General features: G+C 34.2%; 2 protein-coding genes across 6 annotated transcripts in view; one reads left to right on the top strand and one right to left on the bottom strand.

Moving 5' to 3' along the window:
• Positions 1-1,641: 1,641 nt before the first annotated feature.
• Positions 1,642-6,195, top strand: mRpS33 (mitochondrial ribosomal protein S33). 2 transcript variants are annotated; one of them, XM_045744529.2, is made up of 4 exons: positions 1,642-1,759; positions 3,511-3,690; positions 4,155-4,269; positions 6,005-6,195. In XM_045744529.2, the coding sequence occupies exons 2-4, from the start codon at positions 3,554-3,556 to the stop codon at positions 6,116-6,118; spliced, it is 366 nt and encodes a 121-aa protein (XP_045600485.1). In that variant the 5' UTR covers positions 1,642-1,759; positions 3,511-3,553; the 3' UTR covers positions 6,119-6,195. The 2 variants fall into 2 exon arrangements, with proteins under 2 accessions (XP_045600485.1, XP_045600484.1); XM_045744528.2 differs by having other exon boundaries at positions 1,691-1,820.
• Positions 6,196-8,631: 2,436 nt separating this feature from the next.
• Pdk1 (Phosphoinositide-dependent kinase 1) overlaps positions 8,632-18,821 on the bottom strand; it is a 30,394-nt gene continuing 20,204 nt past the window's right edge. For all 4 annotated transcript variants that reach the window (XM_045744523.2, XM_045744525.2, XM_045744524.2 and 1 more), the window contains exon 15: positions 8,632-16,875. In XM_045744523.2, the coding sequence (XP_045600479.1) occupies positions 16,771-16,875 (105 nt within the window). In that variant the 3' untranslated portion in view covers positions 8,632-16,770. The remainder of the gene's footprint in view (positions 16,876-18,821) is intronic.

Below are 18,821 nucleotides of genomic sequence, written 5' to 3'. Positions count from 1 at the left end.
TATATATATATATATATATGAATGCCCAAGATTACCATCCGAGTGCCGGCGGGGGAGTGGTTCAAATAGCCTCGGCTATCACTTCCTTTTGTCCGGTCGTGATGGTCAAGCGGATTAAGGCGTCCCTGTACATACCAGTTGCGTTGTTCCTGGCAGTATGGGTTCGAGTCACTTCTGGGGTGTGAGTTTTCATTCGCATATAGTCCTGGGGACCATTCAGGCTTGTTCGCATTTGTGTTCCTCACGTGTGCCCCAAAGAATGAGGTGATTTGGTGAAATGCTATGCCCAAGATTACCATCCGAGTTGCCGTCGGGGAAGTGGCTCAAATAGCCTCGGCTATCACTTCCTTTTGACGGCCGTGATGGTCAAGCGGATTAAGGCGCCCTGTAGTTACCAGTTGCGTTGCTTCTGGGAGTATGGGTTCGAGTCACTTCTGGGGTGTGAGTTTTCATTCGCATATAGTCCTGGGGACCATTCAGGCTTGTTCGCATTTGTGTTCCTCACGTGTGCCCCAAAGAATGAGGTGATTTGGTGAAATGCTATGCCCAAGATTACCATCCGAGTTGCCGTCGGGGAAGTGGCTCAAATAGCCTCGGCTATCACTTCCTTTTGACGGCCGTGATGGTCAAGCGGATTAAGGCGCCCTGTAGTTACCAGTTGCGTTGCTTCTGGGAGTATGGGTTCGAGTCACTTCTGGGGTGTGAGTTTTCATTCGCATATAGTCCTGGGGACCATTCAGGCTTGTTCGCATATATATATATATATAAATATATATATATATATATATATATATATATATATATATATATATATATATATATATATATATATATATATATATATATATATATATATATATATATATATATGTACATGTATGTATGAGTGTGTGTACATGTGTATACAACATTAATAATTTTGTAACTAGCGTCAAACATTGTTATTTGCTAAGCTAAACGAATCAGTTCCTGAACCGATTATGTGCCTCTGTAATCCTTTACACCACCGCCCACGGGATGGGTATGGGGTGCATAATAAAGAAAGCAATAGAAGAAATTGAAATTGCATAATACGGTTATTGACATTCAATAATAGTAAGATAAAGCAATGAGGACCAAATGGGAGACCAGTGATCAGATGAATATTACAGACTCAAGGGTAGCCTTCTCTTCTTGTATATAAATGAAACAATAAATTCGTTTGTTTAATTCTAATGCTTGTAGGCGAGAACAGTTGTGAACGCCAACTAGCGCACAAGTACATGAGCGCCCAAAATACTTTTACACAAAAGACATGTACAGACAGGCGTGTGGCTTCTGACTTCTTATTTATTGATTAATATTAAATATTAGGCGCTTACCTATAATAATTATCATTTTATACAAGTATAACTATCACATAATAAATTTAAAAGGAGTTTACCCAAAAACTGACAGAAGTGTTGTGTTTTGTGCGTTGTATCGTGTTTGTGGGCATTCGGGTGTGTTGTGTTTACGCTGGCGGGCGGCGTCCTTACCAACTCCGGATTATGTCTATTACATCACTAAACTTCATTTAATAACTATATGCCTGTTAAGTAGAAGATTTTAATTGTTAATAGCATTATATTGTCGTTTTAATATGAAACACGTACACATATGCGAAACGTCCAAAGCTGGTGTCCGAAGTGGTAAAAATATTAGTGTGCGATGTTGTCAATGTACGGAGTGTCTTGTAACCGTCTGTACCGTGTCTAGTATCCGTGGCGTTCATGAACAAGTCAGTGTTACAGGCTCTGCCACAGTTGTTGTGGCTTGTTGATTATTTGGTTGTTACCTGGGTTTGTTACTTAAACATGTGTACTACTTAACTAATTAGTATGGTCATTGAGGTCTCCACACAGTACTGGTATCTCGGAACAGATTGGGAACTGTGCACGAGGTTAAATATATTGAGCGTCGAACTACTTGTCAGGGTGGACCCGGTTGAATAGGATATAAAAAGTATTGGAAGAGAGTATTAGCGTTATGTCCGATAATAGGTATTATGGTTTTTAAATATACGCCAACCTCTGGAGGATATTAATGATCCATTGATATAATCCGTGCGAGGGGTGTGAAATGATCGGCTTGCCTCCTGGGATCTATTTTAGATACTCATGCCTGGACCAGTTTGGTTAGGTTAGGCAAGACTAGGTTTTATTTGGTTAAGTGTAGTAAAATAATCCCCATATTAAGTTAGTAAACCCTTTTTTTCAAATGTAGATACTGTCCTCAAAAGGACTGCCCCCTTTCCCCCTCCCTCATGCTTTGAACTCGTAAAATAATGGAAACGTGACGGTTGTAAGATGTTAATCCCTTGTTTTACAGTCTGTTCACTTGAAACAGTTAAGCAAGTCACAACTGCATTTCTGTGAAAGTGACAAGACACAACTCACGGTGGGTCTTTGTCATATTTGGCGATGTACATGCTGCTTTAGCAGTATGTTTCTTCAAAGGATGCCCAACCACTTGGGCTGGATGGCAATGGTCTCCCTTCATGCAGGTTCAATCCCCGACTGTCTAAGTGGTTGGCCACCATTCCTTCCCACCGTCCCATCCCAAATCCTTATCCCTTCCAAGTGCTATATATTCATAATGGCTTGGCAATTTCTCCTGATAATTTTCTTCCCCTGTTTACCTATTAAATGTAGTGGCCTAAAGAAGGTTTTTTTTTTTTTGTATAAACGAAGTGAAGTGCCACGTGAGAATAACTTTATCGATTTATTTTCATTGTGTCTCGATTTATTTATTTAGTCTTTCGTACCAACAGGTTGTATTTGTGTGTCAAAGGTGGTGTTCATTATGTATAACTATATACGTATATACAGATATGTATGCATAAATATTTACACACCTTGTATTTATTCATACTGTACTAATATAAAGCACTTGAATATATTAGTTCTTTACTTTGACTTCTACCAACAATATTTCCTGCAACCAAGAGGCAGACAATAGGCTTATTTTCATTACCAGTATAAAATGTTGTCCATCCTGTTTTCTGTTACCTTTTTTTTTTTTTTTTGAGATATATACAAGAGTTGTTACATTCTTGTACCTATACTAGCCTTGGGAAAACACACCCACCACCTATTACATGCCTAACTTGAACGAGGCCTTAGGGAGGCCTTGTCTACGTATCTTACCCGAGAAGGCCCAGTACCCAATATTCGTCGACCTACCTGCTGGGTCTCTCCTTAAATTACCCTCTTGTAGCACAGAGAACTGGATTGATATTTCCATTTTTGTTAGTCTAGTTTAGGGTTCATTATTCAAATGATTCATAAGTTACAGGGATACTGGAAAGCAATGTACAGTAGTGTACTATATTTTATGTGGATTTCTTTTTTTGATTCATAGTGTAGATTTTAACTTTATTCTTAATCCAAGTATTTTTACTAAGCTTTTTCATTATTATTTAGTTTTAATACTTTGTGCACTACTATAGTATATGTACTGTATTTATATGTATAAATATACTATTTACAGTACAGCACTCAAGGCAAAGTGACATCCCTACAGTGGGTGAAGGATGGCATCAAAATTACCAGTTGTGTCTGGAATATATAATTATGCACGGCTAGCAACAAACACAACCAATTATGCCAAGCGTATGAACCGCCTCAGCAATCACATCTTTGGGGAGGTCGTTCGACCGACTGCTGCTCCGTAAGTGGCTCTTAGTTATTTTGTGGTGAATGCCAAATACTGTCCTGTAATATAGGTAGTGAATGTTGATAAAATAATATTTCCCAAGTTTCTGGGAAATATTGAGTTAGACAAGGGTACAGGTTCCTCACTACAATAATATAATGACCAGGTTCACGTATTGAAATGGAAATATGGAAAAATTTTGTTAGAACCATTCATGTTATATTGATAAAAAAAATATAACAATTGGTACAGTGTGGGTAAATGATTGGAAAATGATATTAGGCTAGTAAAGTAAATGCACTATTATTGTCTTTTTTGAGAGAGGATGAGTAATAATTTTTTTTTCAAGGTGTTGTATTGACCTTACCTTTTGAGCAGATGATTCAGCATGTGAACTTTGACAGTACATAAATAGATATATTGTATATGTGACTTTCCTGTAATACATATTAAAATTTCACAGCTAATATTACTTCCAGGTCAATGCGTGTGGTAAAAATGTTCAGTGAGAAACCACTAGACCTACGGCCTGAGATTACAGACTACTACCCTCGTCATAATGAAACTTATATTTTAATGAAAAATCTCAGAAAGGTATGGTATACTGACTTTTAAGTAAATAATTTAACAAATGTTAGGTAAATACTGTACAACCATTTTCTTGCTCTGTAAATAAAACTAAACACTCAAATGAACCAGATAAGCAAGCACATCCACACTTACTATAATACACCACCATCTTTGCAATGCAGTCATACCACTACCACAATTCCACTTCACCAGGCCAGACTACAACACTGCTACTATACCTCAAATGCTAATGACCACCATCACAACCTTCCCTTACAGCAGCCTATGCTCATTACATCAGTCTAAACTTCTTATATTAACTATCCATCATAGTGCCCTGTATTTATTATATCATTCTTTACTAATTGCTGTCTACTCTTGGTAATCTGAATCAGGTGGGACCCATCCCCCATTTGAGTTAGTAAACCTTTTTACCAGAAACATTAAAAAATTAACAAATATAAATTGATTAGTTTCTCACTTGACAAAAGTCAAGCACTCACTCATATTTATTTAAGTTTCTTGTTTGTATAACCTTTTAACTTGAATTCCTATTTGGGTTAACAAGTCAGTGGGTAAAATAAATTGAAAATGAATTACCGAACTCTTTTTAGCTCTTGTATTGAGAGATATAATAGATGAATGATTGATGTTTTTAATGAGTTATATATTTAACTTTCTTTTACTTTATTTCTCATTTTTAGTTTTCTCCTGGCTAATTTCTTCCCAACCTCACAAAGGTGGGAAATGGGTAATGATAATGTGTCCTGCTACACGATGACCTGGGAATACCTTTTATAGTCGGCTACAGTGAAAATATTTAGCTTTATCATTGTATATAAATCATCTTTATGTATTTAGTTTTGCTAGTGACCTAATTGTTAAGCTATTAGGGATTTATTAATAAAATATTTGACCAACTCACCATCATCATACAATACTACTACTACATTCTATCACCACTGTCACAACAATACTAATGTAAGCTACCACATACCACAAACATACTACCTTCCACATGTACCACCACTATATATATATACCAAGAAAAATATGATATACAAAGTCCATGTCAATTTTGGTTGAGGCCCATTTTAAGATCACTAAGGATGTTATGAAAATGTTAGCCTTAATATGTTTAGCTCTTGGCACTGAATATCCAGTTGGACTACCCATAGACCAGACTATAGATCTTTTGACACTATTGATCATGAAAACCTCAAATCTATGGAAACAGATCTCACATAATTTGTCTACATTCAGTCAAACCTGAGCAACATGGACCAATATGTAGCTATAGATTACACTACTACTGCTCAACAGTTGACAATGGCTTCTCACCTCTTTGCTGTACAATAGCTTGACAAATCTGGCGTGTAACAAATCCACAAGGGCCGTGACGAGGATTTGTTCATTGATGCATCACGCTATTGTGATTTCTGTGTGTACTGGCGTGTAACTAGTGTCTGGCTACAGTTCTCACTTCATTACTAACATAATTATTATTACTGTACTGTACGTTTTCTTAGTATTAAAGTAATCATATCTCATTATTATTTCTAGTACTTTTTACCAGCTTCTTATAATCTATAATAATTAAAACATATAATACAGTATATTAGATTTAAGAGTTGGCTTGAGATTTACTGTATGTACTATGCAGACACTTTGTAAATATCTTTTAAAGAAATTCTGTGCATAAATAGGGCTTTGCCATAACTATTATTCACATAAACTCTGAACATTATCATCATTTCAGTATGGATTGTATCGAGATGAACACCAAGATTTTAAGGAAGAAATGAAAAGATTAAAAATTCTGCGTGGAAAAGGAAAACCAAAGAAGGGAGAGGGTAAAAGAGCTAAAAAGTAAAGTTACTGTTTGTATAATTATATAAAAACCATGAATGTATTTTGTAAACTGACTTGTAAATAAAACTTAACAGTTAATATTTTCAATTATTCTACTGTAGACAATGTGAACACTTGAATAAGTGTAAAAACGGTACAATAGTTTTACTGTCACTTCATCAGTGAGGTAATGGTCAAAGTATTTTATACTTGAACATTTTTACTATACTGTATATTCAAATGAATAAGGGAAAATTACATAGGGTTTCAACAGGATGGAAGAATACTGTGCAGCAATGTATGTGAAGGAGTATGATGTATATCTGTTCAGTATGCACAGATGGACTGTTCAGATGTGTAAAGAGGTTAGTGATGGGAAGGCAACCATCATCTTGAAAGGCAAAATAGAATATATATTGCAATATGTAAGTCATGGTTCAAGAGAGGTTATATATGGTAAGGTAATTACTGGGAAAAAGTGCTAAATTATTATGACTGTAGCACTTAAAGGGAAATGAGGATAAGCATTTAGGAAAGGAATGATGCCCAACCACTTGGAATGCTGGGGATTAAATGCTGACCTGCAAGAAGCGAGACTGTTTCTTAGCTTCTTCAAGTTTCATGCTACCTTCACATGGAGAATTTAAACAAACAGGGTTAAAATATTACCATTTTAGTTGTGTAAATGCTAGATTGATAACAGAAATAATAGCCTGAACTAAACATTAACCTTATGTTTGATGTAGGTGGTGTTTTAGGAAGCATTAAATAATCATTGATATTACCATCTGCTTTTTCTTTCTGGAAATATTTGGATTTGTCTAATGTTAACCTTGGTACATTTTGTGCAATTAAGTATAGTTGATAAAGTAAGAGGAAACAATAATAGCAATAGTTTATGAAATATTCTGAATTAGATTTGACCTGAACTCTTGGTAACAAGGAGAGCAGATCGTAGATAAATCACAAAACTGAGGAAACCCAACAGAAAGCATAACTGCAACAAGATGACTTCTTAAAAAGGAAATTAGACATCTGGTAGTAAGCATGGGGAACAATCATTGCTGCAGGTAAGTAACTTGACTGTAAAGGTCCTGGCTGCCACCAGATGGCAATCCAAATCACCCGAGGTCTCAGCTAGCCTGCTCCACCACTAGGGCTGTTCTATGAGAAACTTTATAACATTACAGGAAAGAAAGAGGGTGAGGACAGGGAGCTCATGGGGCCCACTGGAAAAGGGCATTTTATTACATTCAATACATGATTTCTGAGGAGGATCCCTTAGAAGCTCCCAAAGCTTACTCACAATTGCACCTTGGTAGCAGAGGCTGACATTTTCAAAATATAGAAAAAGCAGACTGCTGAATCATGGAAAAAGAACAACAGGAGAGGAGGGGGCCCAGGGCAAAGAATGGCAGCTAAGCACTAAAGGGCCCAAGTGACCATGTGCAACATCACCAAAGGACATCCAACAAGGCTGCCAGAGGCTCCAAATTGGAAGCTCAGCTGTGGACAAATTGGCAAAGAAAGCCATCAAAGCAGCAAACACCAGGCTGACTCGAGGAAATCATGTGTAGGATCTGGAAAAGATAGGCCTTGGAATAAAATATGAAAAACAGGGTTGACAGACAGACAGCACCAACTCGAACTGTTTGAGAAGTGCTAAAACATGCAGCACAGGTCATGGGACAGAGCACAATGATCCCAGAAAAAAACAGGCAAGGGTTCATCCATTCAGCAAATGAGGTGCTTTGCCAAGGCTACAGTATAGGCAGCAACTGATGAATCTAAAAAGAAGACAAATGACAACACCAATGGAAACCAACACAAAGGATGGATGTTGAACAAAGGGCTAGGTAGAAGGCCCACTAAGCAGTATTGCTGTAAGGAAGGTGCCAACGTGGCACCTAGATAACCACCACCCAACTCCAACACAAATGTGTTTTGTACGGTGCTGATTTTCTATATTTTGCCCATTTTTAAATTATATTCATGCATCATGGAACTTCTCAAAAGTTTTATCAATTCTGCTGCAACCAAAGATGCTCCAATAAAGAAAATAATGGTGTTTACTCTCATCTGTCATTTATTCCTAAAAAAAAACCTATTTAACACAATATACTTGTTGCCACAATGTTTCTTTCTTTAGTATAAAGGGTGCCTTTGGGAGGTCCATGAATTAGTGTGACACAAGGCTTTTCTGGAAGGCCTCTCCTAAATTGCATGAAGGCCTACTGTATTCTCAGGATAACGAGTCATTTTAATTATTAATTAAATTAACAATGGTGTATATTCAATGAAATCAGTATCTGATATTTATAAAATTTACAAATTAATGTTTTTGATTATAATAAGTGTCTATTATTTCAAAAATTACACCATTAAGACAGCTTATTACCATATTGTAAATTGTAGACAAAATCAGCAACAGCATTTAATAATTACAGTAGATTGAAATTTAAATGAGCAAAACATCCTGATCTTCATGCAAAACACAGTACAATGATGTGCAGGATAAAAGTATCACAAGTCAAATAAATTTGGAGCCAGTTTTATTTACATAGAAGCACAACATTCTGAAAGTTAAGGAATGGGAGGACACAACCTAAATGGCAATAAATGTATTTCTTTATTCTCTTTATTATAGAATATTCCCATTGCTAAGACATTATGCAGTACATGCTATCAAGTTAAAATATTCCATTCTTAACTTCAAAACAAATTTCATCACATGGACAGTATACATATTACTCTTGGAAGCACTTATGAGAGAATTCAAATTATGCAATTTGTTCCACAAAATGATGTTTTCTTGAAGCTCATTCACACTGTTTCTCCCACCCACTGGTCTACATTACCATCTTAACTCCTTATTGCTTGACGATACTAATTTGCCATTTCTTAATTGTTTATTTACTTTCCACAGTATATGCCCTTATATTAATTCCATTTTAAGTGGATAGTAAGTAAAGTACTAACGAGATACTGCTAAATTTGCCAACACTTTCGTTCAATCAATTTTTTTTCTATTTCACATATGATGGACAAGTTAACATTTAGAGCACCACATCCTGGTCTTTAACATATGAAGAATTGGAAACAGTAATAAAACAAAAATGGGCTACACATCCCATTCTGCTGCATTAACTGGAGAGGAGTCCAGCCAAGTGATGAAGCAGACTTATCAGTAATGCATTGTGCAAGCATTTAATAGTAAGCTCACCTTTTTCAGTGATAGGTACTCGGAATGCACTAAAGAATAATGAGTTCATACACATTATATACAGCTGGCCTAAACAACTTATCCTATTAGCAATTTGTTACAGTGCATCACAGCAGTCATCTCAATACATACATAAAATATGGTCATCACAAGTATCATCACTTGGCATGAATTATCCTGGCAACTATGTTGAAGTAACACAACTCCATTTAACTGATAATCTGCTGTGTAATATTCACCGAATGCTTCCAAGATCAGTAATGTTTCCACTAACAACATTAAGTGAGCAACACATTTGATTGATGGTTCTACAGCAAAAGAAAAGTATATACATTACAGGTCATCCAGTAGTGCAAAAAATATATTTTTCTACCAGTGCTGTGAAGAGAAATGTACATCTGAATACTGCGTCACTATTGCATCCGTTAATGAGGCGACAGCTCTTGCTACCTCCAGCTGTGTAAATACAATGAGGTCATTAGCGTATATATTCACCTAAGTATCTTGCTAATTTAGTTCTGAAGCTATTGAACATTATAAACTTCCAAACCCAACCTCTAAAAACACTGTACTGTACTACTGTAACAAATTTTAGTACAGGTTTGTCATATAGCAGGCAATTTGTAACTAAATTATGGGGAACACCCTTCAGTCTTGACTTACATATTTGAGGAACATATGCTCCTCAAAACTGTAATTATGTGAAACATAGCTATTTTAAATGTGAGACAGAACACAGTACTTGAACAAATGCACAATAAGCATCAATTGGATAATATATGCAATATTAGTTTTAATTCAAGAAATTACCAAAAGCTTTTTCCAATAAGGACTTCTTTACATTTAAATAGTAATCGTTTTCCTATAGAAATCCTGTGTGGCTGTCATTCACAGTAAAGTGTACACACAAAAACAAAAATCAGGATGCAGGATATGCAGTCAGTATATGTATGTATACGAGTACACACACACATGTACTGTGTGTATATACAATGTATATATGGTTTTGAATATGGCCAATAATTGGATCAACAATTATAGAACGAATCTTCTCCAAACTTTGTAGGTTCTTTATTTAAAGAGAAAGTTGAAAAACTAACCTTCAAATTTAATTTCACGGGGGCTTCCTGTCCACATTAAAGCTGCTAGTGTTAATGACCCTAAGGTAAGTTCAGGTAAAAACTTAGTATCCTAATCGCAAAATAAAAGTGAAAACAAAAGGAAACCACACAGCAATATATATTCCAGGTGTTTATGATGAAAAGAGAGAAGAATATCCTGTCAAGGCAGCTAAATAAAATGGTACTGCATTCTCATTGGTTGGTTAGGACACTGAGGTGTAAACTGGCAGTTCTCTCTCTCTTGATAATTAAAGGGTGTAGTGTATTTGTTTTAAGCTGGTTGTTGATTATTGGAAGCATGTTTGATAAATAGATATGACGGTGTTCTGCTATGTCTGACCTCATAATATTACTTTCTGTTTAATATTTTGGTGTTGCTGGCCAGGAACATTTTGGAAATGGTTTGATCGTGTGTGTAGAAATTAAATGATCTTGAATGGAACCATGTTGTTTGTTCTTCAAGTGAGCAATAAGCATGCAGGACCAGATTACTTGGCCTCCGTTAACAGGGTAACCACCTATCTTATCATCATGAATATACAGAGTATATATATTGCTGCATTTGTCTCTTTGCATTTTGTAATTTAGTGAAATATGTTATGCCCATTGAAAGTGTAAAATGAAGCGTGGAGTTATGTTTTTAACTTTCTTCCATATCAAGAAAATCAAAGAAATACAGAGCAGATTCATTACAGAATCACTGATCGAACCCTTTTGGCCATACTGTATTCAAAAACACATATCTGCAAGAACGACTGCTTTCGAAATGTGTGGGTAAATCAACATGATGAATATTGTACATATATTTTGCAAGCAGTATGTATGGAATTTCTTAATACCTTGTCAATACATAGAGTGAATTTACTGGTTTTATAAAGCTATAAATTCAAAACATACAACAATTACATAAAATTAACACATGTACTGTACTCTATAAACAGAAGTTGATGGTTTACTCGACATATAATTAATATAATGAGTGTCAAAATCGGAGATAACATACCAGCTTTATTTTTTATATACTCTTATGATTGGTACAAAAATTAAGTAGATTTTTAGAATACAATAACCAAAAGATTTTAAGAAAATACTTCATTTTTTGTCCATTTTATGCACAAGAAACAAAACTCCAGACTTTTTTATGTGCAAAAAGCCAAATAATTTATAAATATCTAATTTTACACAAGACAACACCTATGATGTCAGCACTAAAATTATTATAAACATTCATAAACAAAAAATGGACTGTAGGAAACAGTTAATCCAGAGATACAGCAAAATACTTGGCAAAAATTTATATTTAATTCATTGATTTCCATAAACAATAGAAATTTACCCCACTGACTAAACATTACATACAACTTACAGGCTATACAAGTACAGCACACAGTAAACTCGGTCACAACTGCTACACGGCAAGCAACATGTTTCGACAAACAAAATGTTTCAGTACTTTAGCTAAAAAATTATGCACATACATAAAAAAAAAAAATCTTTTATGACTATTATATCCTGGTTATAATAAGAAATATAGCTTTATTTACTATCAAAAGATATTGAACATTTTTATCAATGTAATCAAGGAAAGTATCCACATGTCCTACCACAGTATATCTCAAGACAAATTTTCTTGATATCATTTAGAAATCAAACACAACCACCACCCTAAAAAAGAAAAGTAGGCTTTATTTTAAGCACTATCACCAGGGTGCAGAATGCTCCCTAGCAACTGTGAACGCTGTAGACACACCCAACAGATATATGGACTAATGTTGGGAAGTACAGTACACGTCATAATACTCCGGTGGGAACAAATACAGTATGCACAACGCCCACATACACACAGTCTACACTGTATGACTTTTGTCTTCGTTAGACTTAAGTGGTTAAGAATAAGCAAATAGTTACAACATATCCCAAAACTATCAAGCTATTAAAAAAAAAAAGCCTACAGATAAAGTCTATAGTTTCATTATTTTTATGATTTCATGAAATTAAAAGGAAAAACAAACAAATTGAGAATATCATTAAACCAAAACTACAAAGAAACAAAAAGCATTCTACCTTTTTTTCAGTAAAACATATTTCACAATACTGTGCAAACTTTTTCATTAAAATTTCAATAATCCAAAAATTAGATTATTTGCTTTAAAAAGACTATCACCAAAGAAGCTAGACAGTTCTCAGGTAGTACAATACAGTGCACTATACATTACAGGTGCATGTCTGTACATTACGTATACTATACATAGCAATTTGCACCAGAAATAAATACTGTATATAGTTTGGAACGCATTATCCCAACTATACCAGAAAAATATTTATAATATATTTACTGTAGGTTTCATTATTATTAAAATTAAAAAAAAATTAAAAATTAAACTGAGAAAATAATGCGTTCATATTCAAATACAACTGGTGCTAGAAACAAAAATCGAAAGATATGACTTAGAATTTTGTGGATCTTAAAATACACAAGTAAAAATATCAAACAATTTAACTATAATAAATGAGGAAACTATTATTTAGTTGAAATGGAAACTGGAAAAATTTAAATCTGGAATTAAATTTTTACAATTAAAATAAAAATAACTGTAGGAACTAAACATAATTAACGATGACATTGCACAGTACGAGTGTTAATGACAAAACATATTGTAAATATCATTGTTACATTAATTTCTAACTATACATGTTTTTTATATATAAAATATAGTTGTCCAAAGATATAAATATATACCTAGACACATGAATGTTCAGCCCAAAACTTATATACTATAAACTGACCTATACTTTTTCAATCAATTTTATTTTCAAAATTAAATTTTTTTTCAGGAAATAAAGAAGCAGTAAAAAAATATTGACTACAGCATAGTTTACTTATCAGTAGAAGAAAGACAAACTTGGTATTAAAATAAGAACCAATTTTTACAGTATGTTATGTGCAAAGGAATTATGTTTGTTAAATTTTTAGCTAACAAATAAATACCCTTAGAATTATTTTGTTGTATTTTTTTAAAGTACAGAAGTTACTAAAAGTCTTGAACTTTGAAAATGCACCGAGAGATTTTGGTATAATCTACTACTGTATACACACTTTTAGAAGAGTTGTAAATTTGACACCAGACATATTAGACAACCAGAGGTTCAAAAATAGTTGAGAAAATATATCTAATCACAAAAGACACCCTAATAAAATATTTGTATGTAATTATTTTTAAAAGCTAATGAAAAAATATATAAAATAATCCCAGGGCATAGACGTATTAAAATTGAAGTGAAAAACCCTATGGATTGCAACTTCAACTGAGGTTACCCAGGCACTACAACTCTAGACTACCCTGCCACTGGGAAATGTGTGCAAACTTGGGTAAGGTGCCACCAAAATTTACATGTCTTACGATTCAGATTAATCATTGTAAAATGTATACTAACTAAAGGTGTAATTTAGGTACAGTGTTGAAAGCCAATGACATTTTAATGTACAAGAAAGACAAGCAGGAACGCTTTTTGTTTATAAACGGAGTACTGTACTTGCTTTTAATACTAGTTGAACAATATTGATCTCTAAGGGTGTTAATTAACACACATCAATGTATATTTTAGAAGTGTAATTTAAATGAATTAAAGATGCTATAAATTTTCTTGTATTACACTAATAAAAATGAATCTCATTACTTATATGTTCTCACTGTTTCGTTGTAGAACTGTGGAAGTTTTTACAAAGTTTCTATGAAATGTTTTGATTTCAAAGTCATGACATTTACAAGGAAGATCTCACTGTAAGAAAATGTTTGTTTCCAAAATGGCAGCCAGTGAGCTAATTCTCATATTTCAACAGTAGTCCCACTTGATATATCCACCTGTAAGTGTTAAAGTTGAAATTGAGCCCTTAGAGGCAATCCCAAGATATCCTCTGTGAACAAAACAAAAAAATATAAAATCCGTAAGGCATCCCCTTGATGAGGATACACAATTATATTTGCTTAATCATAACTATAAATACAGTACAGCAGTTATTGATAATATATAAAAAAAACAACAGCAGCCTGTATTGTAATACTGAAAACTGTAATACTGTATATAACACAGCAACAGCATTTACTGTAATAAAATTCTCTAAGTTATAACAGTCACTTCAAGTGCCTTCATCACAATTTCCATGCCACAAAAGCCAATATTGTTCTTGATCTATACATATCACCCCAACCCCAATTCGTGTTTAATGTGCAGAGATCATGAACTAAAAATATTACAAATATTCCTCAAAGTGTGATCACTCGTCTTCAATAACTCGAACATCTAAACCTGGTTAGACAATTTTGTGGCAAGTACAGGTTCTGAAAACTTTTTTTTTTTCATTCAACATTTGACTTTGAATGCACAACAAGAATATAGGTCCTGTTTGGCTCATGACTGACATGTTATGGTGCAGAACTGATGAAATAATCAGAGAGATTATATTATATAAATCGTCACCATAGTAAATAGTAACGGGAGGTCAGTACCTATCCAGCTGCAATGAATTTTGCAAAGATATATGTATTGTGCTTTTGTGATATCCTAGTGTATGTGTATCTAAAATTTAGGCATCACAAAAAAAATTAAGTTAAATCCAACCATGCAAATACAGCATTTACATGAAATAATCCCAGGTGTCTGGGATTCACCAAAATGTGGGTTCGAGTCACTCACTCCATTGCCTCCAAATGTTTTTCATCGATATAACACGCCACTGTGATTTCCTTGTGGACAGTATTTACATATTTGATTGTTACCAATGGTGAAAACTCTTCTGGCAACCTGTTGTAACTTTAGGAGCCTTCCAAGGACCAGTGTAGTAGAATTGTTCTCAAGGCCTTTAGCGGTCCGTGTCCCTCAAGTACTCTCAAATTTTGATAGTAAAACCATGCTAAGTTTGACCTTTGTCATGGGCATAAAAAACTGAACTGATAGCTTTATGTTTGCCAAAAGGCAATTCTTCCACAAACACAAAAGCTTAGTTCTGTTAGGTAAGTTTGTTTCTGAAGAAATAATTAAGAGAGTTTTCCCTTCTGTGGACACAATTAATATAATTCATACTCAGTGGAAGCAATTAAAAAGAGGTTCTAATCTGTGGAAACAATTAGTAGACTTTCTATTCTGCAGAAACAAATGGAATTTCATCAATTCTGTACCAAAACACAAGTGATAGAATTTATCACACAAGGCCTTTTGCTTTGCTGCTTACTCATGGTCAAAGTCACCTGAAGAAAGATCATTTTCTCAGGGGTTAATGCACATACGAATGGAATAAGAGTACAGTACTAATACTTTTAGTATCTTACTTCCCTACATCAGCTTTGATTAGAAATATGGACAATAAAAGATCAAAGATCACACTTTGTAGTTAAACTTTCACATGCTTATATTTCAAAAAGCAATAATTTTATGATAATACAATTTCAATTGTTCAATAACCATATTTGTGCAACAAATATGGAAAAATTAGAGGAAAAATTTATAATGTGAGTGTATGAACACTTGATTAGGAGTGTTATATATATATATAAAAAGTAGCAAGCTGATTAATTAAGCAAAGCAATTAAGCCCATTTACTTTATGTTGTACAGCTATATTGACAATATATTTACCCTATGTTATTCTGCTGTGAAATATTAAATGATACACATCTGAAACAGAATTGCAAAAATATGAATTTGGATCTTAAAGTAAGACAATACTGACCAGTATATGGAATTTATGTTACAGCATCATAAACAATACATTATTTCCAAATACTGTACAGGATACCCACTTGCCAGCGGACAATAGCTTTAAATAAAATCATTAAAAATTTATTACTCAATAAAAGATTGCACAATTTATATAAGTATATGAAATGCATTTAAAAGCATGTATTAAAAACCAATTTAAAACAATTATATGAACGTACATTATTACATCTTTGTGGCAGACAAATTCAAAAACTATCCGGGGTCCCCAATATTATTTGGCTGTGTTGGGAATTACTGTGATTTACTAACAACTGTCATTATATTAGCTTTAAAATGAATGACTAAGTACTTTAATCTCTAGAAACCCTATCATGAGAACCACTGGCTTAGGCAAAGTATCAGCTTGAAGTCATTGATGTGTTTGTCTCGAGTCCTGCTCTGACTATACCATCTTAAATACACTATTATATATACCTTCTCCATTCACCAGTACATTCTATATGACCTTTGACTAATTCCTAGCTTACTTGAGTGCCTGTTCATACATAATATTACCTAGTGAAAATCATGCTGCTCCCAAATGCAGTGTTGTTAGCCAGTACAGTACTAAGAATCACGTCGTTTTTTCTGGGTAATAAAAGTTCTTTACCTCGTTTATGGCCTCGCACCATTTTAGTGCATAACCATCGGGTTCTTCCAGGTAATATGTTCGGTTCGGCTGTGGAAGAAAAATCAGACAATTGAATAAATGTTAAAGGGGTTCTGAGTATGATGTTTAGATGCTTCCTAAGGCAAGCAAACTGAATGTTCCACTGGAGATACTCATAATACAGTTGGGCGACGTTCTGCACTGACACAGCAAGCATCATTTAAGCATACCTCCGAGGTCATACAAGTGCCAAGGCACTGGAAAAAAAGCTCAATCCGTCCCAAATTTATTATAGAGAACTGGAAATATTTCCAAGCCCTTCTTGGTATTACAGAAACTGCCAAACAACACGCTGACCAACCAAAAAACAGTACCAAACTACTTTCCCACCTTGTTTCTTGCCCTGATTGCCATCACACTGCAGAACCCTCACCAACATAAACAACTTGGCCAAGGCCAGACCTATGGGGTAAACAAACAGCTCACCAACATCAGGACCTAACCAAGTTTCCATGAAGCAGTGACCAGCACAAACATCTAGGCCTCAAGCAGACCAACTACAAACTACTGTACAAATATAGTGGAAACCTTAATAGGAGGAACTTGCTGTTGAAGCATTAAATACAGATAACTGGACATAATGCATGTAATAAACATTTCTAATATATGTACTGCCTTAAATTAGGATAAAATATGAGCCCACTCCACAAAAGGCATAGATTTCTAAGAATGAAAACAAGGCACTTGACTTAATCCAGTCACCAGCCTGCACAATTACCATGGGAGAAGTCGGAAAAATGCAATAGGGATCAAACCCAGAGACCTGGTGTTGGCAAGGGTGCTACAATCTGGTGGCACTTTGGGAAAGTGGCCAGACAGGAAGCTTGCAGTTTGGTCAGACCATTGTGATGCTATCTTGAGGTTATCTTGAGATGATTTCGGGGCTTTTTAGTGTCCCTGCGGCCCGGTCCTCGACCAGGCCTCCACCCCCAGGAAGCAGCCCGTGACAGCTGACCAACACCCAGGTACCTATTTTACTGCTAGGTAACAGGGGCATAGGGTGAAAGAAACTCTGCCGATCGTTTCTCGCCGGCACCTGGGATTGAACCCAGGACCACAGGATCACAGGATCACAAGTCCAGCGTGTTGTCCACTCGGCCGACCGGCTCCCCAGTAAGCTCTCTTATGCTAAGTAAGACTTTAAACAGATTTTAGTGTTTACGAATGAAATTGCTATTTTAATTCTAAGCTGAAATGAACTTTTCCCATTGTATCCCAAGTAGCAGTATGACCTAGCAGAGATAGTTCCAAAGATCTAAGCTGCACCAGTGCAAAATTTCAATGCTTTGACTGTTGTGATCCTGTTCAATGGGACATTCAATGAACATGTCTTAAGTTCATGGAATGGAATAACTTTAGAATAAATGAAAGAACTATAATTTATAATTATCTTATTCCAAGCCTTCAAACCAGAATTTATTATGCTTTACTTATGTCAATTCACCCAAACCAAAAACATGTAATATAATTTTAACTATTAGATTTTCTCACAAGATATACACCTATAATATATATATATGCAAGTATGTGTATATGTAAATAATATATTATCTGTCTATGTAAAGGGGTGGTAGGAGTAGTAAACACTCATACATATTCAGAGTTAAATGTCAAGTTTTTCTCTGAATGCTCTGTGTTCCCTTCTTTGAGGCTGTGGGTGTATATGTATGTGTGTATTATATTATAATTATTATTATTATTATATATATATATATATATATATATATATATATATATATATATATATATATATATATATATATATATATATATATATATATATATATATATATATATATATATATATATATATATATATATATATATATATATATATATATATATATATATATATATATATATATATATATATATATATATATATATATATATATATATATATATATATATATATATATATATATATATATATATATATATATATATATATATAT

This window comes from Procambarus clarkii, chromosome 32 (assembly GCF_040958095.1).
Source record: "Procambarus clarkii isolate CNS0578487 chromosome 32, FALCON_Pclarkii_2.0, whole genome shotgun sequence".
Classification (NCBI taxonomy): Eukaryota; Metazoa; Arthropoda; class Malacostraca; order Decapoda; family Cambaridae; genus Procambarus; species Procambarus clarkii.
This window is presented reverse-complemented; position numbering and strand designations above follow the sequence as displayed.

Bases quoted from the DNA above. Each gene is read 5' to 3' on its own strand.
- mRpS33 (XM_045744529.2), top strand. From the start codon at position 3,554: ATGGCATCAAAATTACCAGTTGTGTCTGGAATATATAATTATGCACGG. The intron at 3,691-4,154 runs GTAAGTGGCTCT...TATTACTTCCAG, and splicing joins GTTCGACCGACTGCTGCTCC to GTCAATGCGTGTGGTAAAAA. The intron at 4,270-6,004 runs GTATGGTATACT...TCATCATTTCAG, and splicing joins TAATGAAAAATCTCAGAAAG to TATGGATTGTATCGAGATGA.